The sequence below is a fragment of the Myodes glareolus genome, chromosome 12 (genome assembly GCF_982192425.1).
Source record: "Myodes glareolus chromosome 12, mMyoGla1.1, whole genome shotgun sequence".
Taxonomy (NCBI): domain Eukaryota; kingdom Metazoa; phylum Chordata; class Mammalia; order Rodentia; family Cricetidae; genus Myodes; species Myodes glareolus.
Window position 1 is genome coordinate 12,802,901 of NC_142037.1, and position 27,225 is coordinate 12,830,125.

General features: G+C 48.6%; 1 protein-coding gene across 3 annotated transcripts in view; it reads right to left on the reverse strand.

The window, feature by feature from the left end:
* Positions 1 to 11,002: 11,002 nt before the first annotated feature.
* Positions 11,003 to 27,225, reverse strand: part of Samd4a (sterile alpha motif domain containing 4A) — a 214,672-nt gene continuing 198,449 nt past the window's right edge. For all 3 annotated transcript variants that reach the window (XM_087911988.1, XM_087911987.1, XM_087911989.1), the window contains 3 exons: positions 26,925 to 27,051; positions 20,169 to 20,252; positions 11,003 to 15,163 (listed from right to left, as the gene is read on the reverse strand). In XM_087911988.1, coding sequence (XP_087768114.1) covers positions 15,135 to 15,163; positions 20,169 to 20,252; positions 26,925 to 27,051 — 240 coding nt within the window. In that variant the 3' untranslated portion in view covers positions 11,003 to 15,134. The remainder of the gene's footprint in view (positions 15,164 to 20,168; positions 20,253 to 26,924; positions 27,052 to 27,225) is intronic.

Consider the following 27,225-nt stretch of genomic DNA (forward strand, 5'->3'; position numbering starts at 1 on the left):
GTCTTTCACCACTGACTACCGATGTGTGGATTAAATAACTCTTTGGTGTTTGCAGCCATGGTGACGAATGTGTGTCACTTACATTCAGAAACACACCCAGTATTGTGCTGTTCTGGGCGCTCCGTCTACACGAACTCAGAACGCCCACTCCACTGTGGGTACCACTGTTTCACGCATGAAGAAAGCAGCATATAGAAGGGGGGTGTCATTCATTCAAAGACACACAGTGATGGGCAGCAGAGCTGGGGCCTGAACAAGGAAACTGGACACGAGGGATTTGAAGCTAGTTCACGCAGACTCGCAGCTCTTCCTCGTGATGGCCAGGTAGGAGAAATATTCATTACACAGGAGGAAGCAGACAGATTCCAACACAGACAGCGTGCGTCTGGTCTGCGGGGCTCTTTTGAAGCAGACAAGGCAGGCTCAGGATTAATGCTCAGCAGAAATGTTAAAAGCAAACCACTTTGATAGAGTCTGTGAGTTGGGGTGGGGTTGGGTCGCATCTGGGCAGGGTGGGGCCTCGCCTGCCAAGAATCTAAGAATCCAAGGTCCAGGATGGGAGAAGCCCAGCCTACCTGGACTGGAGCTGGAGGAGCTGGATATATGTGTATTCGGTGGTGTGCGTGTGTGTATGTGTGATGTGGTATGGTATGATGTGTGAATGCGTGGTATGTTGTGATGCATGTGTATTTGGGGGATGGTGTATGTTGTGTGAGTCTGTGGTATGGTGATCTATGGTATTGTGTTTGTGTAGTGAAGTGGGATATGGTGTGATACTGTCTGCAGTGTGTGTGGTGTGAAGCACCATGGTGTGGTATGTACAGTAGGGTAGGATATCGTGTGTGTGTGTGTGTGTGTGTGGTCTATGTGGAGGCTGGGTCATGCCCCACACAGCTGGTGGCCATGGTGAGAATCAATGGCCAGCACTTCTACACTCTCTCCTGTCCTTTTCAGTGTAGTTGTGTATGTGTGTGTGTGTGCCCGTATAGTATGTGTCGAGGCTGTGTCACGCCCCCCACAGCTGGTGGCCATGGTGAGAATCAATGGCCAGCACTTCTACACTCTCTCCTGTCCTTTTCAGTGTGGTTGTGTGTGTGTGTGTGTGTGTATGTGTGTGTGTGTGTGTGTGTGTGTGTATGTGTGTGTGTGTGTGTGCCCGTATAGTATGTGTCGAGGCTGTGTCACGCCCCCCACAGCTGGTGGCCGTGGTGAGAAGTAGCGACCAACATCTCCACAGTCTCTTCCGCCCCTTTCGGTGTAGTTTTGCAGGCAGCCCTCAAAGACTCAGGCTTGCTGGCTTCCCACAGACTCTCCAGTGAACCTGCCTTTGAAGGGAAGACCAAGTCAGAGCAGGAGCAGCTTCTCAGGGCACACCTGCAGGCAGGGCATGACCCTTGTCAGTACCTTTGAAGACCGGAAGCTGCAGGTTGTAGGCCAGCTGGAGAGGTGCCATGAAGGAACTGGCAGAATCTTTCAGAGGTGAGGAAGGGGGAGTGGGGCTGGTGGTATCACTGCGTAGTACAGGTGAGCCAACTTCTCAGGACACACCTCATCCAGTGACGTCATAGTACACTCCTCCAGACCCTAAGGGCATTCAGGCGTGTGGAGAACCAGTTTGTTCTGTAACAGAACAGTGCCCACAATATCAGGCATGGGCCTGAGTCAGATGGGAACCCTGGCCCCTCATCCACTTTGAGCATCCATGTGCCTCTGTGGAGAGGAAGGCATCGATGCTGCCCGGCAGCCCTAAGTCCCTTTCTGGGCCGGGCGGGGCTGTACTTCCCAAGTCCCTTAGTGCTGGTTATGGCCTCACATTGTTTGGTGGTTGAGGTGTGAACAGAAGAGGTGCATTCACTTCTGTGGAAGCAAAGTCTTCTTTCCCCACCATGGCAAATGGCAATGCTCCCACTGACGGCAGATAGGACGGAAGGACGTGTTGCCCAAAGAGAGAGACAAACCTTTTGTGGTTTTGAAGCACTGATGTTTCAGGAGTAGCCGCTGATGGAGAGGAATCTGGCTTCTGCTCAGCTGTGTGGACTCGGGCTAGGGAATTCTAGTGAAGGCATCGCCCAGGTAGCATATGTTATACATTCTGGGCAACAAATTCACCAAGCTCATTAAAGCCACAGACTTTATAAGACAGGGATTTTGTGGCGGGAGCGGCAAGCTCCATGGAGAGTCAGTGGAAAGAGAAACTTGAGAGGTGGACATGCTGAAAGCCGCTGCGTGTCTGGCTCTGCCGGAAGATCCTGGAGGCTGGTGCCTTGAGCAGCGCAGCCCATGAGCTTGTTCTTCACTCACAAACATAGCTACAGGTGTTTCCTCTTCCCCCGCCTCTCTCGAGGCTGCAGAAGCATTTCATCTTACAGACTTCAGGTGGTTAGCTTTGGAGCCTATCCTGGAACTGTCTCTGGTAGGCCAGGCTGGCCTTGAACTCACAGAGATCCGCCTGCCTCTGCCTCCAGGAGTGCTGGGATTACAGGCGTGTGTCACTACCCCCAGCCGTCCGTCCGTAATGTGAATATGTGACGTGCAGGATATTGCGACTCACGAGTTGAGTGAGAACTGCTGCCCTAAAGGGTGCCTGGCTCTCACATTTGCCGCTTATTAGAGTCACCTGGATGCCTAGCACCCTGGCGCCATGCTGCAGAATAATTAAGCCAAAATCCCTGGGGACGTAGCAATGGAAGCATTCTTCAGCAAGTTCCAGGAGGGGCTGGGTGGAACCCACGGCTATATGGCTTCCATCCATCAACTTGGGCTGTTTTCAACCAAATGCTCCCTCACCCCCCAACAGACAGCTTGCAGAGTTCTGGTGTCTTTGGCTGCAGTGGCCGTTGAAAAGGGGAGTCTGGGAGAATCACGCCAGTGTCATGGTACCCAGAGCGCCTATGACGTTCCCAGAGCCGTGGACAGCCTGCCATAGTCGCTTCCTGCAGAATCTGGGACAGACATACTTGGATGTGAGCCCTGCGGATTCTAGGATCTTCAGCGAATCGCTCAGTGGCTGTGGACTGTTTCCCCATCTGCAGAGTGGAGGTCATTAATGTCCGCCTATTATTCTCTTGAGTTTTATTCCTGTTTTTCCTAGTTCCTTGGGGTTGAGTGATGGAGTACTCATTTGAAATCTGCATCTCTGATGTAGGCACTATTGCTACAATCCCCCTTCTTTTTATTGGAATTTTTAAAACTCAATGTATGATGTATTAGACACGAAAATGACATTTTTGAACAAAGTGTGCTTTGTGGTTCCCCTTGTTTTCTACTTATAACTTCCCCTATTTCTTCCCTCTTTTGTGTCTCATGTGTCCCATACCTCATCATCACTTAATGCCACCCTCACGCCCACGTCCCCTTAGAGCTCCCTTGCTGGGTCCCAGTGCCTCAGCCTCCTCTTAGAGCTGCTTTACTGGATCCCAGCGCCCACACCCTCCTCTTAGAGCTGCCTTACTGGATCCCGCTGGTTTTGCTGTGGTGTATCTCCATTCTTCATGGAAAACTTAAATTTCCTTTCTAATTCCTTGTTGATACATTGGTTGTTCAGGACATGGCATGATTTCAAGTCTTTAAAATTTGTTCAGGCTTGTTTTGAGGACTAACACATGGCATAACCTAGAGAAGCTCTGTGTTCTGTTGAGCAGAGTACCCATTCTGTAGCTGTTGGATGGGATAGTCTGTAGATGTCCGAGCAGTCCATTTGCTCTAGGATGCAGTTTAATCCTGCTTTTCTTTGGTTCATTTCTGTCTGCTTGACTTGTGCAATGTTGAAAGTATGATGCTGGGCCATTGGATAGTACTTATTCTTCCACTAAGATGTATTAACGTTCCTTACTACGTTTCAGGCACACATACATTTACAGTGCTATTTTCTCTTGCTAAATCAACCCATTTATTGTTAATTAAAGGTCTTCCTGGTATCTTCGTATGCTTTTGATCTGATATGACAGGGCCACTTCCGCCATTTTTAGTATTCCATTTGTGTGGAATGTCTTTTCTCACACCTGCACTTCAATGTGTGTAGTACCTGGGGTAAAATGGGTTTCTCCTAGGCAGCATGTGTTTGATTCAACTTTCTTTTCTTTTTAAAAAATATTTATTCTGTTTTTATTTCTGTGTCTGTGTCCGTGTGTGGGTTGTGTATGGGAGTTCTGTAAGTGCACGGAAGGCGGTGCCCGATGCCCCAGAGTGCTGGCCTTCCGCGGGAGCAGCCAGTGCTCTTCAGAACCAAGCCTCTGCAGTGCCTCTTCTTTATTCTCTTCCTTTTCCAGCACTGGGTCTCAAAAAGGGTATTTTTCCCTTCACTGGTTCCTGTTCGATTTATTTTGTTATTGTTACCTTTTGTTTTTAACTTTTCTGCTCAGGGATTTCCATTTCATTATTTTACAGCTATTTTCAAGTCTCCAGGGTCTCTGGTCAGAAGGCCACGTCATTTCTCTGGGCTTTCTTGAAGCAGTTAGTTTGGCTCTTTAAGCATTTGCATGTATTGTTGTTTTATGATTAGTTTCTGGCTTCTGGAATCTTATTTTGCCAACAAATCACATTTCCCTGCATATTTATTATTAATTGTATGTGTTTTGGGGGGAGAGAGAGAGAGAGAGAGAGAGAGAGGGAGAGAGAGAGAGAGAGAGGGAGAGAGAGAGAACGAGCGAGCAGGTACCCACAGAGGCCAGAGATGCTGGATCCCTTGGGGTTGGAAGTGGTTGTAAGCTGCCTGATCTAAGTGCTTGGAACTGAACTTGGTTCTGAGCCATCTCTAGTTCCTCCCTGGACTTCTTTGTCTTTTCTTCTTTTGAAGACAAGGTACCTCTATGAAGTCCTGGCTGTCCTAGAACTTAATATTTAGATCAGGCTGGCCATCAGACTCACAGAGACCTCGTGCCTCTGCCTCCAGAGTGCTGGGATTCAAGGACGATTTTGATGCTGTTGGTGTGTGGTGTTCTCTGCTCATCAGAGGCCTCTGTTTGCTCCTGATTGCGTCATCTGGCCTCGCCTGTGGCTTTTCTTCCAGGGATTTTAAGCAGGATGCTTATTTTTCTTCAGAGCCTGTGGTCACTTCCGCTGTCCGATCACTAGATGGAACCTTAAGTACGGGTTTCTTATAAGCCTGTGCTTGCCGTGTTGTCGCTATTTCACTGGTAGAGGACACTTTGAGACCAAGTTTGTCACACATTTCTGTTTGGTGTGCTTTTCAGTGAGTGTCTACAAAGGGCCCCTTCTGAATGTGGGCCTGGGTGGGCCCAGGTGCCTTGTCACAGGCTCTGGCCTGTGGTCAGGTGTGGAATTCTGTCTAGCTTTTCAGCTCTGATAAAGGTTCTGCACGATGCTGGCTTCCAGCACAGTGTGCTGACACCGAGTTCCAGGGCACAGCCCTGGTTTTCTGTTGTACCTGTTAGTGAGCAGATGGAGTCTGCCTCTGTCCCAAGATGGAGGGCCAGTGATGGGGGCACCAGGGAAAACAACATGGGTCTGGAGGTTTGGCCAGATCTTGGCTCTGCTTCCCAAGTGCAAGGCCTGGATTTTCCTCTTCTCGCCTTCCCAGGTGGGAGGACTCTACACGTTGCATTGCCAGGAGCTGGAGGAGGAACGGCTAGGACACCTCTTTCCTTCCTGCCTCTTCAATGTGTTGTTCATTCATCTTTTGCAGAATCCAGATTTGGTTCATTATCATCTGGCTTCCTACACTCTTCTGAGAGCTTGTGCCCATCAAATAGGCGTTCCCATGAGATGGTGATATCCTGAGGGTCTTACTCGCTGACCATCCCTTAACTATGGTCCCTGCTCTCAGTGTTTGGGGTGCTACTGTCTTCAAGGGACAAGGATTGAAATCTTCTCTCTGTAGTGAATGAGGGAGCTTTTCAGGGACCCCAAAGAGCAGAGCAGATCTATGTCCATGGCTCCATCTTGACTGTACAGGCTATCATGTCCTACTGGGGGAAGTTGGGTAGCAGTCCCATTACTTTACTCTCTAATAGACACTGTCCTAGGCTCATATCATTCAAGCTGAGACTGAAGGAACGGGGTACGGGTGGTGGCAGCAGCGGAGGCGGTGGACGTTCTGAGCAGCTCAGGTTTTGTCGTGTGGCCACCTCACTTTAACTCTGAACTACGCCTATGAGTCCAAGAGGACCTTGTTCTTGGTGTCCTTTCTTTCCAGGTGTCTAGCTGGTTAGCATCTCATTCTAGGATGTCATATATACAGGAAATACTTCAAAGCCCACAGCTAAATCTTACTCTTTCGAAGAACAGGTTAACCACGAATGCCTTAGAAGCAGACCTGGAGGAACTGGCAGGTGAGTGAGAGAGAGCCTGGATCTTAGCAGTCATGCGAGGTTGCTTAGGAGACGGCCTGGCCCAGTCCGGAGATGTCCAAGTCCAGAGAACAAAGAAGGCTGCTGGCTCTGTGTTTTCCACCCTGGGATTGGCCTGGTGCAGTTAGCAATGGGTAGAGGGAAATTTTCTGTAAAATGTGTCTTTATGATCTCATCTGAGTGTGACATTTGTGTCTTTATGATCTCATCTGCACGTGTGCACATTTGTGTCTTTATGATCTCATCCGTGTGTGTGCACATTTGTGTCTTTATGATCTCATCTGTGTGTGCACATTTGTGTCTTTATGATCTCATCCGCACGTGTGCACATTTGTGTCTTTATGATCTCATCTGCACGTGTGCACATTTGTGTCTTTATGATCTCATCCGCACGTGTGTACGTTTGTGTCTTTATGATCTCATCCGTGTGTGCATATTTGTGTCTTTATGATCTCATCTGTGTGTGTGCACGTTTGTGTCTTTATGATCTCATCTGCACGTGTGCACATTTGTGTCTTTATGATTTCATCCACGTGTGTGCGCATTTGTGTCTTTATGATCTCATCCATGTGTGTGCACGTTTGTGTCTTTATGATCTCATCCGTGTGTGTGCACATTTGTGTCTTTATGATCTCATCCACGTGTGTGCATGTTTGTGTCTTTATGATCTCATCTGTGTGTGTGCACATTTGTGTCTTTATGATCTCATCCGTGTGTGTGCACATTTGTGTCTTTATGATCTCATCTGTGTGTGTGCACATTTGTGTCTTTATGATCTCATCCGCATGTGTGCACATTTGTGTCTTTATGATCTCATCCGCACGTGTGTACGTTTGTGTCTTTATGATCTCATCCACGTGTGTGTACTTTCTGTCTTGCAAGCCAAGGACTCAGGCCAATGTTAGGAGAAGCTAGCAGAGGTGCAAAACAAACAAAACAAAACAATGAGCGTAAAACCTCATTGTACTGATCAGACTGGGGCTAAACCCAACAAGAAATGTAGCGGTAAGGTTTAACCGGACAGATGTGAGGTCAGGGTTTGTAGACTCATTCAACCTCACTTAACTGAGCCTGACAAGAGTCTATGGTACATGTGCAGGTGTGTGAACACACACACACACTGGAAATGCCTCCCAAGGACATTAAAGAAAGCCAAGGTACACTCAATCTGGCTGTGGACCTCCAGGAGTGCTGCTGTTGTTTGAAGTCCCATCAGCCCTGATGGGAGAGAAATTAAGTCACTCACCAAGTCTCTGATTTTGTTTCTCTTGCATTAGTCTTAAAAGAGTAAAATTTCAAAACAAAACAAAAACCAACCAATCAAACAAAGAACAACAAATGTAATGTAGTATTAAAGCCAAAAGATGTCCCTGCATCAAATATCAACGCAAAAGTCTTTTTTTTTTTTAAATGTGTGTAAAGTTAAAGCTTTATAAAGTTGCTAAAAGGCTTCCTGGCTGTTTTTTTAAAGTTGAAGTAGAAGGCATTTAAGAGTTTAAAATATTCCACAGAGGAAATTCTCAGACATTGAATTCCCAAGTTGAAAACATAGAGGAGTCAGTGTCTGTGGACAGAAGCCACATGGGCAGAGGGAGTGACTGGCCAGGCTGGAGCCTGGAGGACACACTGAGCAATCATTTGTTCAAGAAGAGCCTTCGGCCACAGTGATGTCATGCCAGTCTCCCAGTTTTTCCAGCCTACATTTCCCACTTCATAGACACAGACAGGCACACGAATGTGTGTGAACATGTGTACACACACACACACACACACACACACACACACACACACACCACCCTCCATTCTCCATCCACCAGGGCCAGGCGCCAGGGATGGGAATGTGGAGAGCATGGTGGGTGGCTTGGGAATGGCGCTCTACAAGCAGGCTTGCTTCCAAAGGCTTCGGCTTTAGTGGTGACACACCCACACACCCACACACCCACACACCCACTTCCCGTTTCCCACCTATTTTGTTTTCAGCTTTTAGAGTGACTAACAGCCCGATTGGTCATCGTTCTCGGCCCAAGTTCTCGGGTGTCCCTGGGACCTGTGTTGAGAGCATTGCTGGCCTGGCTTATTTTGGCAGCAGAACCCCCTATCCACCTCCTCTTGAGTGTCCTCAGAGCCTAGCAAAGCAGAACACGGTGACCTTACAGGAACTGAATAGAATAATCTGTCTGCCTGATCTCATAAAACATAGCAGGGGGCCAGTGTAGGTTTAATTTTTATTGTACCTCACAAAAGAGTTGGATTGTGTTGAACGGAAAAAGCCAGCAACCATGTGTTGTTCACAGGAGCCCAGATTAGGGGATCCCAGAGCTACTGCAGTAGCCTCTGAGGAAGGGGTGGGGCTCAAGGGTCAGGAGGAGAGAACAGAAATAGAAGGCAGTGAAGCTTGTACACATCTGTTGTCTTGTGTCTTAGTTTTCCTCTCTGTTATCATGATAAAATACCCCAGTAAAAGCAATTTAAGGGAGAAAAGGCTTAACTCAGTTTGAGATTACAGTCCGTCACAAAGGTAGTTCCAGAGGCAGCAGCTCAACTCACTTCTGCTTCCATAATCAGAACAGAGAGCAGAGAATGTACGTGTGTTCCCGTTCAGCTCCCTCTACGGATGCTGTCCAAGATCCCAGCCAGGGAACGCTCACACCCAGAGTGGGCAGAACTTCCCATCTAAGGCAACAGGCATGTCCAGAGGTGTCTATCAGGTGAGTCTGAACACCTGTGAAGCACTCTCTGCAGGTCTGTGGTGGGATGCCAATGGGCCTGAATTGTCTCTGGGGAACAGAGTTCTTTCCGTGGGTGACAGATGTGGTGATGGACCAATAGGACAAACCAAGAGACTTTCCCAAGAGAGTGGACTCCCCATCATGGCTCACTGGGATATGAGTTGGTAACTCACCCATGGCTTCTTCCACGCTACTATCGTATGAACATGTCTGTTGTTCTCCTTTTGGTGTGTTTAGCCCTGAGTGCTAGGATAAAGGTGTGCTCCATCACTTCTCACCAGTTGTTTCTTTTAAAGTGTGTGTTTGCGTGTGCGTGCATATGCATACGCGTGTGCATGTGCATGTGTGTGCATGCATGTGTATGCATGCATGTGTGCATGCATGTATGTGCGTGCATGTATGTGTGTGCATGTATGTGTGTGTTTGTGTGTGCATGCACATGTGTGTGCATGTGCGTGTGCAGTTGGAGGACACGTTGCAGAATCAGGTCTCTCTCTCCACCATAGTTTCCCTGGGTAGAACTCAAGTTGTCAGATTCGGTGGCAAGTTCCTTTATACACGGAGCCATCTCACTGGCCCAATCCCTTTTCAAGAGTGGAATTACATGTCTGTGGTGCAGGGGCCGTGGACGCCCTGCAAGCTTTCCTCTGTGGAGAGCATTTCTCTGGGATCGAGCATCCCCTTGCAGAGCCTGCGGCTCAGAGCTGTAACTTTGCTGTCAGGCCAGCTTGGGCAGCGCTAGTCACCTCACTGTGGTTCCCTAGTCTTGCCTTTCTCTTCAACCTGTGCATTTCAAAGCGAGGTCCACACAGTATTCTTTGTGTGCCCTCTCTCATAGCTCATTGGGGGTTATAAGGATTCAACTTTATGAGGAATTTCATTTTTTAATATTTTATCATACTGTATGGGATATTTCTTCATTTTCAAGTACCAATTTAGATTTTTTTTTTTTTTTTTTTTTTTTGGTCTCTTAAGCAACTGAGCCTGGATAAAAGGAGTAGCTGTGTGGTCACTTGTGATGATTTGAATGAAAATGGGCCCCATAGACTCAGAGGGAGTGGCATTATTGGAGGTGTGGCCTTGTTGGTGGAAGTGTGTCACTGGGGGTGGATTTGGAGCTTTCAGATGCCCAAGCCAGGCCCAGCGTCTCTTAATGCTGCCTGACAATCCAGGTGCAGACTGCACAGACCCCTCTGCAGCATGCCTTTGCACACGCTGCCTTGCTCCCTGCCCTGAAGACTATGGACTAAACCTCCAAAACTGTAATCCAGCCCCAATGGAATATTTTCCTTTCTAAGACTTGCAATGGTCTTTTCACTAGAAATTCTAAGGCCTCACTGATCCAGTGGCAAGCGAGGCATCCTCGGAGAACTTTGGGGTGCAGGTTACAGGTGGGAATAACCGTCATCTCATACTTCATTTTCACTTCTCTTTGGCTGAGAGGTCTAAAGACATAAAGGTTAAATCATCATGGGCCAAAACAAAGAACACTAAAGCCAGACTTCAAGCCCAAGCCTGTCTCTCCAGTCATACACTTAACCATAGGACACTTAGAATTTACCATATATGTCGGCATACTGCCATCAGAAGTGTTAGAATGGGATCCTACTCGCGTGCAGGTGAAGTCCCATGACTCCCAGGAGGCTGTTTCTTTATGCTATGGTAAAAGTGCTCCACGTGGCAAAGGCCATCCAGAACAGGAGAAAGCCATGAATGCAGCTGCAAAGTTCTTTGCATTTGATTTGGGCAAAGCGTTTATTGACTATCCTGGGCACAGGTCAAACTGCAGACATTTTGCCAACCCTTTCCTTGATTGTTTCAGAAAGGAGCATGTGGTGTGATCAGCTGAGACTGGTTACAAACCACTCAGGGCTGGTTTCTAAGACTTGTTTCATTGTTTGTTTTGCTAATAATTGATCGTGTTTACAGAAAGAAGGGGGTTAAAAAGACACACACACACACCAGTGTTACAAAACCTTGTATTAATCATTTCCCTTCGCTCTCAATATAACCATAGGAAATATAGCCATGAGTCTTAATTCTGGAGAGGAAATGAATAATAAATACACTGTAGCAAGTTTAGAGCACGAGGGTGTTGTCACGGTAACAACATTTGAAAACTGTACACTTGTGAAGAACAGCATCTTCAAACATTAGTATATCTGTGTATCAGTAAAGCTTTTACATGTAACAAACATGCTCTTTCCATATATGACAAATTTAAAAAATATGCATTGCTTGGCAACATGAACTAGGCAAAAATATTTCTTTGTTCACTAATTTTATACAGGAAAACAGGACAAAAGGCATGCATGTACAATACAGATGCCTGCACAGGGCATGCGACGCAAGAAAGCCTTTTGAAGGTCAGCTTACGTTAGGCATAAATACGTGAGGGTTATATATTAATACAGGAGGAAGCCTTCTGTTTGCCAATACTAACATTCCTGCTTTCTTCTTGCTCTTCCCAGAGGGATACACATTCACCTTTAAGTCAAGATAAAGGAATTAAAAAAAAAAAGTCACTTTGCAAACATCTCTGATGAGTTGTAAAAAAGAAAAAAAAAAACAACATTAGTGTTATCACAGCTCCGGGTACAACTTATCCTTCTGCAGGTTCTGTTTGTAATAGGCACACCTGAGTACCCTGGGCAGGCTGCTCCCCCACCCCCAGGCTGCAGAGGGAAGACATCCTACGGAACCCACTTTCCTTTCTTCTCTAGCTCAGCCCTCAGCCCAGGCTCTGGGGTGCACAGATCTACAAACCCAGCATCAGCACTAGCTACAAGAGGCACAGAAGAACAAAGGCCCGGAGAAGACTCCCATCCTGTAAAAGGCAGCCGGCGACACCTCAAAAGAAAATCTGATTTCCTCAGTGTCGCCTCGGAAGGATGGGAGGTGAGGCCCAGCCGCAGCTCCCATCCCGGGTAGCAGAGAAAGACCTTCAGTTCAACCCAGGATACGAGAGCTTGGTGCAAACAGCAGCCCTTGGCAGGCAGACCCAGCAGCATTGACTCTGCTCGCTGGATTTGTGTTTAAAAAAGTGAACTCAAAAGCGTGTGGTTGGGAGGGAGAAAAAAACAAAACAAAACAAAACAGAAAACCAAAAACCATCAGCAGCAATGTTTCGTGTCTTGTACACAGTTCGTGTGTTTCTTCCTACTGTTTTCTGGTAAGAAAACACTATGAGTAAAAAGCACCAATAAAACATCAGCCATGATATTGTCGAACAGCACTGTGCCTCAGACAGCGCGGCGACATGCTGCTTAAATCAGAGCGGGGTGGGAGGGTATGCAGTGAAATAGAATTTTATTCTGAAAGTTTCAAACCTTTACTATTTAATATAAAACAGCTGCATGGGGTGTCAATGAGTAAATACAAAAAAAGGCACGGCAGCTTATCCCTACAGGTTCAACCTCAGTCTCAGGCATGCGACTGTTGCGGTCTTTTTATAAATAAGATTCTTTTGCTTTAGGATTTTTAAATTGAGCTGTATACCTGCAGTCAACACAGGACTCAAAACAAGGTGGGGAGAGGCTCTCAAAATCATCAGAAAACTTAAAAAAAAAATGAAAACATTAACATAGCAAACCACAACTAAGTAGATAAATCTATACAGTCGATGAAAAATAAGCTTTCCTTTTTTCTTTTTCTCTTTTAAAAAAAGAAGTATGTTGTTACTAATAACAGACTTTATCATGGTTACCAGCCATAGCGAGTTAATAAGTAACATATCCAAAATAATATCTCTAATAATCAGATAACCATTGTTTCTATATTCAATGACGGAATAAATAGAAATTCAGATTAGCAAATACTCTACGGTCTTCTCTGTAAAAGGTCCACGCTCATGCGATTGTGGCCGCAGTCTGGTTTCCGAGTAGCCTGTGTCCTTATGGATATGTGGCGGATCCGAACACCTTTTCCTTTCTCCGAGACGAGGAATCCCATTGTTCCTCTCTGTTTATCTCCTCAACACTCCTCCGAACACATCCTCAGACCCTCTGGCCTTACCTTTGGCCTTCAACATTTTGAGCTGTTCGGCCTTACATGGGATCCTCCACCCCACCCAGCTCCTTCCCCAACCCTGACATTGTATGGAAAAGGGTCATGAGGGATGAGTGTTAATGGCACTTGGTTAAAAAGATTTAAATATGTATATATAAACATGCTGCCTTCTTCTGCACATGAATTTGCATCGTCAATCCCTGGTCCCCCGAGGAGTGGCCTGAATCTTTTGTGGTTGCTGTTGTAATGTGTGCATGGAAGAGTGTACCCAAGTCTTCTGTGCTCGCTGAGAGCTGTCTGTCTACTTACGGTGCCCCTGGCCTTCTGGACTATAAAAGGACTTTAGGATCTCTGCTGCGGCATGCAAGGCTGGGCTGGGTGGACATTTGTAATCTCTACAGGCTAACAAAGTTGTGTGGACTTTTATTAAGGCCTTTAAAGTCTGAATGCCCTTCATTAACTTGAAAAAATAACTACGGCCATTTGCATGGTCCGATCCCTTTCATTTTGACTTAGGCATAACTTTTTTATTTTTTAAGGAGGTGTCAGTCTCACCCGTTTAGTAAGCAGGCCTTGTCTTATCTCCTAGGTCACACCTCTGGCTAAGCATCCACACCACCACATTTGCACAACTAATTTTCCAGTACAGTGCACAATTCTTTTTGGATTCTCTCTAATATCCTCCATTGCATCAAATTCTGAAATATTGTCTCTGTTGCCCTTAAGAAACAGAGCTATTACCCTGTGGAGCCACAGCTAATCTCTCACGGTGCCCATGGGTGCATGTGAGTGTGTTTTCCCTTCCCTGTGTAAGGCTGGATAAATCATCCCATGATACAGCACATCTCTGACTCACGTGCATGGTTAGCGCCATCATTTCTCTCATATGAATTTAACCTTTCCTGCCTCTGCTTTCATTGCCTGCCTTGGATGGTGGAGTCTCTGCCTCTCGGCACTGATCTGACGCTATCGCTGGACCAGTCTTCTTCAGCAGAGATGGAGTGAAAAGGGATACAGTTCCCAGGCTTAGGCTCAGGCAAAACCTCCATCGCAAATGTTCTGACTCTGAGCCAGCTAGAGGGACCTGCGTCCACTTGTGTGTCTGTGGAGTGAGACCCAGGGTGGTAGGATGGAGCCTGTGGGAAGGGTGGGATGCAAATCCGGTCCAGAAAGAGGTTGCAAAGTTTATCATTTCTGGGTGACCTATGAGCAAATCCACGACTGAACACACGGCGCCACCATCTTTGTGTCCTTGCCACATCCTCGCCTTTCAAATCCATCCACACGCTCCTCCCACCGCTCCTCCCACCTCACGGTGGGGAGGTGGCAACTCGAGGCCTTCTGGACCGCACCCATCTTCCCAAGAAGCAGAGCTTGGCAGCCATTTTAAAATACAACCCTGCTACTATTATAAAAATAGATGAAACAAAATGAATCCATAACAATAATCAGTCTTTTACAAAAGACCATAGTATGAAGAGAAGTTCTACCCAAACGCTACGCATTATGTACCCTTTAAAATTCTTATGTAAACAATACACAAATCAAAGTTTATCTGAAAGTTAGCTGGAGGGAATTTCGTCCTCTTGCCCTTGCTGCGGCTGTTTCAAGTCGGGCCGCACGGAAATCCAGTCAGGGGAGTCACAAACCGGCCAGCCGCCATCTTGCTCTGGTCGCTTATATCCTCCCGCAGCCTGACGACGGACGACGAAGCCTGGCTTTCCGAGAAGGTTCCTCAGGGCAGGGCTGCTACCTCCCTCCTGTGTGTCTCTTGCATCTCTCTCCCCACCCCATTTCCATCCAGGAAGCCACTAGCGACCCTCCACCCCCTCCCAGTCCCACACGTCCCCTCCCCACCCTGCATACCGTCCCATCCCATGACAGAAACAAATGACAACATGACCGACCCCAGGTCTACTGATATGTTTACAAGGATGACCTACGCTCTCACAAAATCAAAATGGGCGAGGGACCAGGGGAAAAAGGCTGCAAAGTGTCTTGGAAGATTCTATGCAACCCTGAAGATGGCTGACACTGGGCCCGCAGCAGTCGATTTCACGGCCAGCGCGGTCACTCTCATCTTCAGTTTCTAGATTGTGGAGGTCCGGTCAACCCCGTCTGTGAAAAGGAGCCAAAGAGGACTAGATGAGCAAAACCAGTTCTGGGTTAGCCCACCGCCGGTAATGCCTCAGCACCTTGAGCATCCTGGACTCTGACATAATGTCTTCAGTTACTCACTCACCCACCCACGCACCCCCTCACCCACTCACCTACTCATTCACTCATCCACTGACATTACTACCCATCTAACATCTAGAAGTAGCTTTTTTTTTAAAAAACAAAAAACAAAAAACAGAAACCACATTAAGACTGGGAGCCAAGATGCAACGGTTCTTACCTCCCAAGTACTCACATCTTAGAATTTACACTAGTGACACATATAATCAACAATAAAGCTCAGAGTGATGATGGTTCTAAGCAACATGTTCCCAGAGAGAGGGACCATGGAGGGAAGGATGGATGGGTCAACCTTGGAAGTCAAGGATAGACTCATAAAGACACAAAATGACTTGCCAATGGTGCTGGTAGGAGTGTGCTAAGCAGGAAAGGAGGATGGGTAGGGGACAAGAGAGGTGGAATGATGAGTTATGAAATGCAAGGGCTGGCAGTGACCCTGTGTGTAGGATGAGGGGGTGGGGACCGAGTGGCAGGATCATGCCTGTAAGGACAGGGAAGGGGCTTTAATAGAAATGTGAGAGCAGTTGTGGAGCTCAAAGCCATTTCTTTGGCATCGTTTCTCTCTTCCTGAAGTTCTTGATGAAAGGCCACAGACAAAGAGACCTGCTCCTGCCTACAGCTGGGCAATCAGGGGGATGGATATAGCTGATTCAAATTCTCCGCAGCAAGAATAAAGGCCAGAAAAGCAAAGGCAGATGCTGCGCACATCCAGATCGGAAGCTTGTGATGGTTGCCTCCTTGGCATGCTAGAGACTCGGTCACAAGGCAAGGTGTGTGTCTGTGGCAGGACACGTGCTTCAGAGACTAGAGGCCATGAGGGCGGAGCTGCCTGGCTCTTCCCTGCTGCCCGTTTTCACGAGGGCTCTGGCACAGTCTGCAGTGGCAGACCCAGTCACCTGCACACCAAGAGGAGGACCTTGGCTGGTACAGGGGAAACTGAAAACAGCAGAACAATGCAATCTCACTTGAGCTTGGCTTCTCTGGCCGGTGGTCTGATGACGGGCAAGGGTGGTGGTGGGTGGGGCAGTGAAGAAGTAGCCTTGCTGGTGCAGGTTGAGATGATGGGCTACGTACAGCAGGCAGGGAGGCATGGCTTGGTCATCACAGAGCAGACAAGATGGTGTCCGGCGACCGCTGGATGAGGGCAGTAGTGGGAGAGCTGCAGAGCACCTCTCTGGCTTTGGCAAGTTCTAGTGGCCAGCCAGTGTGGCTAGTTCAACCCCCATTATGGCCAGCTGGGCCTAGTGGAGGGGACATTTTTAGTTACTATGCAGGGCTCAGAGACAAGACAGGAGTGCCTGGGCATTCTAGGGAAAGTTAGGGACCTAGAAGACATGGAAAGGTGGTGAGGAACCCCCTGCAGGGGTTTCCTGACCTCCTTGCTGGCGGTGTCGGTGTCATACCGGCAATTCTGCCAGCTTGAGCTTGAGGGGAGTTTTTTGTTGTTGCTGTTGCAAGTCCTATTGAGATAATTATAGGTCCACATGCATTTGTAAGAAATGGTCTAGCAAGATCGTATGGGCACCTTGTCAGGTCCTAGAGTAGTGACAATTTGCGCAGGTGTAATGGGACATTACAGTGAGGACACTGACCTTGACATAATCCATTGACCTTATTTAGGTTTTCCCAATTCTATTTGTACTCGCGTGTGCACACGTACATGTGTACAGACAAGAATAGACAAGCATGTGTTATAAGATATGCCAATTTAGGGAGGGATTTTTTTAAGAGATCCCCACCCCCACTGGTTTGGGGTATTGGAGCATCGGCTAGCCCACAGGTCTGGACTTCTGATCAATAGCTGACTTTCTGTGGTGTCAGCCTGAACCTGTGCAGAGGGCTCAACAATTGTAGAACAGGAGTGTGTGCAGAAGTCACTCTGGCATGTGGATGTCTGTAGATATCTCTAAAAGTAGAGCACACTCTTGCTTGGCTCTCTGGCCCGCACATTAATGCAAAATCTTCACGGTTGTGAAACCGAGGAGCCAGGAGTGTGAAAATCTCAACCAGCTCAACTCCAAGGCACATTAACTTTGCATTTCAACCACATGCCATGTCTTCCAAGGAAAGGCAGATTTACTATTTGCACTTGTGAAAATGGCACACTGAGAACGTCAGGGGGCGCCATACCCAAGCAAGCACCAGAGGTTTACAACTTATCACTGCAATAAATGCCATCCTAGCTCCCTGAGAAAGTAACCTGCACAGGACTTCTCCATCTGCGACAGCGGCGCTGGTAAGGCTTGGGAAGAGGGGCTTGGGAAGGGGAAAAGGAGGAGGGCCAGAACTCCTGAGAAAAGGCCTCAGACTCTGACAACGGGCTAGCCTGTAGATCTCGGAGCCCCTCTATAAGGGGTTTAGAGGTTCATCTCGCCTGAATACCTCAGGTGACACACCCTAGGCATAACAGAGTCTGATGAAAGATTTGCAACCCTCTACCTGGGTGTCCTTTTGTTCCCCCCCTCCAGGGGTCTCAGGGAAGAAGAGATGGCAAAGGAAGGCCTAGAGAAAAAGGGCTTAGACAAGAACCCGGAGGGCAGCAGTTACCAAGGAAACAGAGAAGAGCGGAGACATCAGAGACACCTAAAAGTTGGCACTGTGGACCACAGTGGATGGTCATCTAGATACAGACGACTTGATACCCTCCTCCTGCATCCCTGAGTTACCTCTTTTTCTCCCTCCCCTGTTCTATGTCTCATTTCTGTCCATATGTGCACATGTGTACAAGTGCAAGTGTCTCTGTGTGTGGAGGTCAGAGGTCAACGTCAGGGATCTTCATTATTTTCCATCTTATTTTTGAGATCTCCTGAATCTAGAGCTCACTCATGTGGCTAGACCTTGAAAACTCCAGGGACCTGCCTGTCTCTACCTTCCTAGTGCAGGTATTACAGGCACATCTGAAAGCTACCATGCACAGCTTTTTGCATGGATTCTGGGGGATTTGAACTCAGATCCTAAAGCTTTTATGGCAAGCACTTTGTCCACTGGACTGTTTCCCCAGCCCCAGAGGAAATTTAACCGTGCCTTCCTCTTGCCATTTGTCTTTCTATAAAATGATCTAATTTGCAGGCGTGAAGTCCCCAGCAGGATTCTCTCCCCTGGCACCTGGAAAGGGCTGACCCCTAGAAACCCTGCCATAGCTGGAGGCCACAGTGCTCCTCTACTGGCCTACGCCACCTTCAGTTTGATTTCCATCCTTTGCCCGAGACTGCTTAGGAGGAGGCTACCCACAAGAAGGGATTGTTGAGAGAAAACAAAAACACAAAACCCAAAACCCAGCAATAAAAAGGCTGAGGAGATTAACAAGATGAAAACATTAGTGAAATCTCATCAGTTCCAAGAGGTATTCCGAGAAAATAGAAGGACTAGCTTATTAAAAAACAAAAGACAAAGCAAGCCTGTTCAATGAAAACTTCTGAATAAAGCGTATTTGGCATTTTCACTGCTAATGATAACAGCAGCACTTAACCGTTTGATAAGAGCTTCCAAATGCCAGTTATCCAAGGCCCATCAGGCCCTGCGGGGGAAGGTCAGGTTTCCTTGCTGACTCACAAGGCAGTGGAATTCTGTACCAGGCTCTCCACACAGCCAGGCACCGAGGGGCAGCAGTACACTGGGCTGTAGACTTCCTGCCAGGGAAGCTTTCAAGTTTGCCCATGCTCTGTTTATGGGCACTTCTTCCCTGGTAAGGCTGTTACTGTTCCACTGAATGGCTACACCACAGTTTGTGGATCCTTATTTGGGTGGTCTCCCATTAGTTATTAGGGGCTACTGACACAGCAGGGGAGAGGAGCTGGCAACAACTCCCAGAGATGCTGTGAGATGTCCAGGGACAGCGTGACCAGAGAGATGGAGCAATGGTTTGCAGATAGGGCTCCCTGGATCTTTTCTGTTTCGTCCGGAGCCCTGTAGTGCCGGGGTAGCCCCAGGGCTCCTGAGCTCCCTCCTGACATTTAAGTTTGCTGGGGGAGTTCCAGTTCTTTACGCTGTTCCATGCAAACAATTTATTTCCTGTTTTGTTTTCAGGACAAAATTATATTTTCACACAATCCTTAGTGTACATAGATTAAACATTTAAAAGCCAGGGGTGGAGGGTCCTGGGAACAAAAAATTCAGGACGGCAGCTTTTCTACCCACTTCTGTTAGAGGAGGCTCAGCTGGGCCCTAGGTGTGGCAATGGTCCAGATCTCAGGCGGCCCATCATCCAGGCAGAAGAGGACAGGAAGGGGAGGCCTGAGGGGTAGACAGAGCTCATCTCTTCTGCTCCGACCAATTCTCCACAAATGTGCAGACCCCTGAGCTTGTGCCCAGGAGGGCACTGAAGCCCCCCAGGACAGGCATAATGGGGAACTGCAGGCAGGACTGATGAGAGTGGGGGCACTGACTTGGGGAGCATGCTCCTGGCTCTAGTTAAGATGTGTGATTGTGATGTGGCAAAGGGCATCTCAGTGAGTTTGGAGCTCCAGGATCACACAGGCAAGCCACTTGCATCAGGGAGATATAAAAACAAGCAGAAATCTTTGTTTCAAAAATTCTATTTTTAGAGCATGTTGGGATATACTTGGCCCAGACTGGTCGATCCAGTGCCGAGAGGGAACATATCCAATGCTATGGGAGATGCTCCCATTAGAAGCCATGTCTTGTGTGTGTGTCTGACGCCTCCAGCTCCTGCATTTGGCTGGGACCACCACTGTGGGGTTCCAGTGTGTGCTGAGGGGAGGAGCTTCCAGGGACAGTGTTGGTCTTTCTGGCCTCCAGTTCCCTGACTCATCTCCCCACAGCATAAAACTGTGCGGGGAAGGGGCTCCACAGCACCCCAAGGCTGCTCTCCTCCTGTCCCACCCACCCTCAAGCTGCCCCAGGTGTGTGGTGAGGACACACTGACCTCCCAGGGCATGCTCCGTCATACTGAGGCACAAGGACTCCAGCCTGTTGTTGATGTCAGGTTCAGTCGCAGGAAGCTGGAATTCTGCAGGAGGAAGGGTACATTGATTACTGGGACTCCTGGGATAAAGAGGAAGTATCCATGATGCCACGCAGTTCCAGGGCAAGTGTCTAGTGTGCCTTCCCTAGGAGGACACAGGGGGACCGTCAGGGCCAGCATGAAGTGGGACCACCTCTGTGGTCTGGTAGATGACGAGCTCATTGTAGACCTAGGCAGCTGGGGGCAAACTGGTAACTTAAATAGTCACAGCTACAGGCCATCACTCTTGCTCGGATCATGTGATGGCTTTCCCCCAGAAATAAGGGCCAACGTCAGCAATGGTCTGCAAGGCCTCCTTCCATCCTATCCTCAAACCCCCTCCGTTCCATCTCAGCCCTCTTCTACCCCGGGGCCTTTGGACTGCTGCTCTCTTTGCTTTTGGGCCAGCCCATAAATGTTCTCCTGGCTCGCTCCTTCCCGGCCTCCATAGCTCAGGGTCTACTGTCTTCCTGAAAGTACCTTCCGCTAACACTCTTCCCCCCTTTTCCTTTCTCTGTGTCATTAATGCTGGATGATGCATGCATCTGTCCCTCCTACTTCAGGGCTGCTGTCATGGAACAGGGCTTAGCAACCGTCACCGAGTCTGAAACCTGACCTATGGAATTCTGCTTCATGGGGAGGAGCAGGTCCAATACAGCCAGCTCAGCACACTCCCCTCTGGGGGAAGGACTGTATTGATGCTTCTACTGCACCAGCTCCTTTATTGCCCAACAAACTCAGTCCAACAGTCAGGCTCCTGAAGACTGGTAGCCCATCAAGACTAGGTAGGAAGCATAGGGCTGGGAGAAGAGCCATGTCTTCCTGCCTGCCGTGGAGACTGCCGTAGTGTTCACCACCCTCAGCCTCTGAGCACGTTGATGGAGCAGCTGAGACCCTTACTCCATGGCAGCTTCCACACAGCCACAGACTATCCATGATCCTCTACCATCAGGTTGTTCTCTGTCTTTCAGGCTCTACTGTCCCCTCCCTGCCATGGAAGGCAGCTCTGGGAGCCTTCTCTTGCTGGCTGGGACTCAGTGTCAGCCCCCTTTCTTCCCTTCTCCTGGGGAACCCTGGAATGCCTTTAAGTACCTAGGAGAATCTCGCAGATAGCGACAGCACTTTGACCGCTGCTGTCTGACTCTCCTAAAACATCTAGCTCCCTCTTCTACCACCAGCAGCCAAAACTCTGACATCCTATGGGCAGGAGCGGAAAAGAAGTCCCGTAGCATACGCTGGCAATACAGCGTGTCCAGGTGTCTGGGGCATCCCACCACTGCCACTGTGTGACCTCAGGAGATTGTTCCTTTCCTTGGGATTGACTTCCTCCTGGCATGTGGGCCAAAGTTTGGGCTGTTTGCTTGCTTTTCCACTACTACACTGGTTTGAGGGACAAGTGTCAGTGGGTTGGTGAGAAAGCAAGTTGAAGCCAATGGCTAAACCAAAATATCTGTTTTCATCTAATTAGCTGCAGATTAACATCTTTCTCTGGTAGGTGATATGGCTCAGTGTTTAAAGGGACTCCGCACAAAACTGGCATTCCGATTTATCTCCGAAAGGGACCCTCTAGCCCCCACATGCATGCCGTGCCATGTGAGCGCACATACAAACATGCACCCAATGATAATTTAAAAAAAAGAATTTTAAAGCTCTTCTTTTGCATTTGCTTTCCCCTTCATTGGCTAATTCAGAGGCAGGCGACAGTTCCACCATTTCAAATTCTCAGAGAAGGCTGGCAAAACTGGTCAACAGGAAAAGCACCTAGAAGCATCCAGTGACCTTTCTGTGGCAAGTCGCAGCCTCCATGAGGTTTGTAAGGCAGCTGGTCTAACTCCTGAGTGGATGGAGGCCTGGGAGGTTTCTAGAGAAGGTGGGAGCCCGAAAGGACAGGAGGAGTTTCTCCCGAGCTTAGGAGCTGCTGCTAAGAGCAGGGTTGGGGCAATTAGACCATCCCTGGGGGAAGAGTCTTTTCGTATTTTCATCCATTCATGTGAAAATCATATGCATGCAAAAATTAGCAGCCTTTGGGGTGTGAAACCTATAAAATAGAAACAGAATTTTATATATAGCTAGTTAGCAAATACAGGAGAGAAAAAAAACAAACTTCAGCAATTATAGCCGTCCATATGCTCAGTGGAAGAGCGCGTTTACTCTCTAGCGCTCCCTTTTAAACAAACACTGTGGAGAGATTCAGATAAATAAAGACGCTCAACATTTGGCGAGAAGAATCTCAGCTGCAGGATTTCTTGCCAACACGCAGCAAAATGCCATTTTCCAAGCCCGGGATTGCGTGTTTCCAGGAAGGAGGCTGAGAAACACAGGGCTCTCAGCTCCAGAACCTCCAAGCCGTCGTCCTGGCTGCTCTTTTAGGTGGGAAGTTGGTTTGCTTGCGGTTTTTTTTTTTTTTTTTTTTTTTGGTCCTCAGTCCTCATTCTGATGCTCTGGGGAGCTGTGATCTCCACCCCTCTCAGAGGGGTACTGAACAATTCCAAGTCTTGGAGAAGCCCATATGTTCACATTTCAGAGACCCTTAGCAGTGTGACGTTTTAATTGTGTATCTGATAAAAAAACAGACCAATGGCATCTTGCCACACACATCAAAGAGGACGATCAGGTAGATCAAAATCTCTGACTGGCTAGCACCCTTCAGTCTTGCTTTCCCCACTCCCTCCTCAAATTTAGCTCCAAGGGACAATCAGGTAATACTGTTGGCTGGTGACATGTGGGTGTCATGCCCCCCATAAGAAGGCAGGGGCAGATCTAGCTGCAAGTCCTCAGTAACCAAAAGCAGGCCCTTCCTTGACTCTTCTTGCTGTTCTTCCCCAGGAGGTCTGCCCTTCACCTGGGACCACAGCTCTGAGCTGCTGAAACATGAAAAGCCAAAATCTGAATCCTTTACACGTGGACATGACTCTACCAATACTTTGGATTTGGGTGCACTTCAGATGTTCAGATTAGGGTAAAGTTTGTGCAAATTTTCTGAAATTTGAAAAAACTCTGACATTTGAAACACATTCCTCGATAAGGAATTTTCAACCTATACCAGGAATTCTTCTTTCCCTCATGGTTAGGATAATTCAAGGGTTTGGTTGAGGATTCTGAAAGCTAAAGGTTCAGGGGTAGGGTGGACTCAACAATGAAAAACTAAAAAGGATTTATTATTAAATGTTTACGGGAATGTGTAGTGTATGCCACATGCATGCAGATACCCAGGGAGACCAGAAGAGGGCGTCAGCGGCCGTGGCGCTGAGTCACAGGAGGGTGTGAAGCCACCTGGTGTGAGTGATGGGAAGAGCAGCAGCGAGCCATCTCTCCAGCCCAACTTCCGATTTAAATTGTGCCTTTTCAGAAGTTCAGCAAGCCCAGAGCACTACAGTCTCAGGCCCTGTGTCTGAGATTCTGGGAAGACACCGCTGCCCATCTTTTCTAGGGCAGTGCTGCCGAGTCCACTTCAGAAGTCCACGGCTTACCCCGGGGGCAGAAATGGCCGCAGGGCTGAGTGTCACAGGCAGTTTTACAGCACTGTGGGCCAAGTACAATCCCACTGGGACTTGAGATATGCAACAGGCCAGGTGTTCCAAGAGAACCTGCATCATCCAGCTTGCCACTGCCCACCAAGCCTGCTTTACTAAAAGGGCTTTCCTTTTTTTTTTTTTTTTGAGGGTGGCAAGGTGCTGAAGGGGATGGAGTACTCAGAATGCTGTAATGAGATGAATAAGGAAGACAAGGGGAGGATGGCGATAAGGAAAATACCCAGCCCAGGTAGGGCGCAAAACGCCAGTGGGGCGGGAAGGCTGATCACACAGAAATGTTTGTGGGGGTGGAAGAAGTTGAGTGACAAGCTGCACCTGACCCACTGCTGCTGGTGGGAGTGGGATGGGTGGGATGGGGTGGGGTGTGGGTGCTGCGGCCATTCTCTGGGATCCACACATCTGTGAAAAGCTAGAGGATCAGATAACATAGAATGGGACCATCTTACCCAGGTGGCCTCTCAGAGACAGGAAGCGAGATTTGCCCAGCTGCATTCTTGGCTGCGGTTTCCTCTACCTCTCTAAGCCCTGGCCAAGCGGTTTGCTTAAGTTTATCAGAAGGTGGGGACAACTATTTACCACATACTTTAAATGATCTCTATTCTGGCCTCTGTCTGCATAGTGGCACCCCTCTAGTGGACTTGGGGCACTAGTGACAGCCTTCCGGCCCTCGTTCTTTCTAAAGGCATCGCACACTGAGGGGATGGAGGACACCAGCCCAGAGGGCTGTGCTCCCAAGTGTGCACCAATCGCGAGCCATTGCATAGGGGAGGCTTGATATGCAGGGCAGGTGTCCCCCTGTGAAGCGCTGCTTTTGGAAGGTACAGTCTCACCCATCTTGCACACGGTAATCTGGTCCCAAAGTGCTTTGCACATGGTTTTGTGCAGGGGAAGGGTGCTGTTTCCAGAATGCAGGCTTGTGAAGTCTACCTTGCCTGTGTCTTCTCATGCATCCTGCTCTCGACTTTTCTGCCCCTGCCCCTTCCTTTTGGTCCTCGTGGGAGATAAGGAAGCTTCATGGCCTCTGAGCATCAGGCCAGAGCTACTCTAAGATCGCCTCTGACTGAAGTCCAAGGGCGACCAATCCTGGCTCCACAGAAACAGAGCTGCTTCCAAAATGAAGAATCTTTCTCTAGGAAATTTCTGAGTTTGATTTCTGGGTGGAAAAGAACACCACCTCTGAGCAGCATGGCGTGCTTGCTGGGTGCCACGTGTGTGTTGAGCCCGGGCCCCACTGGTGTCTCAGCCCTTGTCATGCTCAGTCCAGAAGGCCCTGCTAAGTGGTCCTCCTCATTCCAGTGGAACCAAGACACCTGATGCCGGTCCAGGTGGAAACACAGCAGAAAGCCTCCACCGGTGGTCTCCAAGAGGGCCTGAATGTGTAGTCCAGGAAAGAGGGAAGCTCTCGGTAGAACTGAATAAGGTGACCCATCACCAGAAAACACCCGGAGGACTCTCCACACTCTCCAAAGACAGCAGTCCATCAGAAGGCAATTATTTTGAAGCTCACAAAGTCAACTCTTGTTTAGACTTTGTTGTAGCTCTCAGGTTTTAGAGACATGGTTAGAAGTGCAAGCTTTGAAGACACTCAAATGTCGGGAGAAGAGCATACCCTATACCCGAGACAAGCACTTGGTTTGGGGGTTCACCATGCTCAACTGCTGGGAGAAACACATACCCTATACCTGAGACAAGTACTTGGTTTGGGGGTTCACCATGCCCAATTGCCAGGAGAAACACATACCCTATACCTGAGACAAGTACTTGGTTTCGGGGGTTCACCATGCCCAACTCATTTTATGTTCACGCTCACTCCTAGCTGTGTAAAGATGAAACCCACACTCTACTTTGCTGATCCTTGTAGTGCAGTCTCCGCACGTGCCCAGAAGCCCCGAGACGTCTCCATGGCTGACCAGGCTGGGTTCCTCTGACTAGAAAGGCCCACTTCTAGGTTAAGTCTGGCCTGAGGTGAGAGGTCTTCCTGTGAAGGAAGCCGAGAACCCAGTTCTCACATCCTTGTCTGATTGGCAGGGAGGGCTCCTGGGAGCCTGGCAAAGGCCAGGGTGTGCACTCAGCAGAGATTCTCCTCCGTTTCTTTTCTCCTCAGTGAGGGATTCTGGGTCTTGGCTGTGGCTGCCTCATTCTTCACAGCGACCGTCCCAGGCGAGCCACCCAGAAGGTGCTGAGAGTGCTCAGAACCCAGAGGGGCCCCTTGCTGAATTCACTAGTTCATCTGCCATCAGGAAATCTGCATTGCTGTTATGCTCTGGCCATCATGAGGGATTTAAAACCTTAAGGAGGGGTTTGCAATGTCCAAGGAAAAAACCTTTAAAAAGAAAAAAAAAAGCCCAAGACGTTCTAGCATTCTAATACTCAAAATAAATTTAACTAAGATTAGTGGGAATACAGAAATCAAAGTCTTCTAAACAATTGCTTCTGGGACATGGTACTCCAGGCTCTCAGGGGGGGTAAGGTTACCAAAAGGCAGGGTGCATCTCTCGTTTGTGCCTGGCCGGGGCACCTAGATAGGTGTAGCCATGGCTTTGGTGGTTTGGTGCAACTCTGAAGTCTAGAGGTCACTGCCCACAGGGAGAGAGGGTTCAGGGATCTGCTTGCGGTATGGAATTCAGGCGACTCGTTTTAGGAAGCATGCTCACTGACACCACGTCTCCCCCTCTGGCCTTGAATCCACTTTGTCGAGTGGCTCTTGGATCAGTAAGCGACGGCTCCACTTTTCAAGGCAGTTTCACAGCTACACGAACATTCCCGTGTTCTCTTCCAGCCCATGCTCTCTTCCATTGTCTTAGCCTCTCTCCACGACCACCCCCGGCCACACGGAGCTCTTACAGGGATACCTATCTCTAGATTTTTATCAATCTAGGAATCTAGATATCTGACAAGTATCAAAAATATCCCTGTCAGATTGCAACCAGTGCTGGAACTCCAGGCGCTGGCTCCCAGCCAGGCAGTCGCTGCTCTCGCTGCCGGCAAGGCACAGTTTAAAAAAGGAAAGAGTTTTGGGCAGCTCGAAGGAGTGTGTGGTGACAGTTGAGGCTCAGCACTTTCCGGCTGGGTCACCAGGGCGTCCTGGCCTTCCTCCTGTGTCGGGGAGCAAACATGAAAGGAATCGCGTGCTAGCCAGGCCTACCTGGTTGCTGGAACAGCAGCATGTTCCGTGGGGAAGTGTGCACGGGCAGCGAGCGGGTCTTCTGGACGGAGCTGTGGGTTCGGCTGGGCATGCTGTTGCTGCCCCCGGGGTTGGCAAACCAGAGGTTCTAGGGAGGGACATACAAGAGGCGTGCATTAGTCCAGACCTCCTGGGGAAGGGTGTGGAAACAGAGCTCCAGGCAGAACTCAGGAGACAGCCATCCCAGGAGAGTTTTGGAAAGGGCCATTGTCACCTATTTGTGGGTTTACAGAGATGGTTTAGACCCTTTGGATGTTCATTC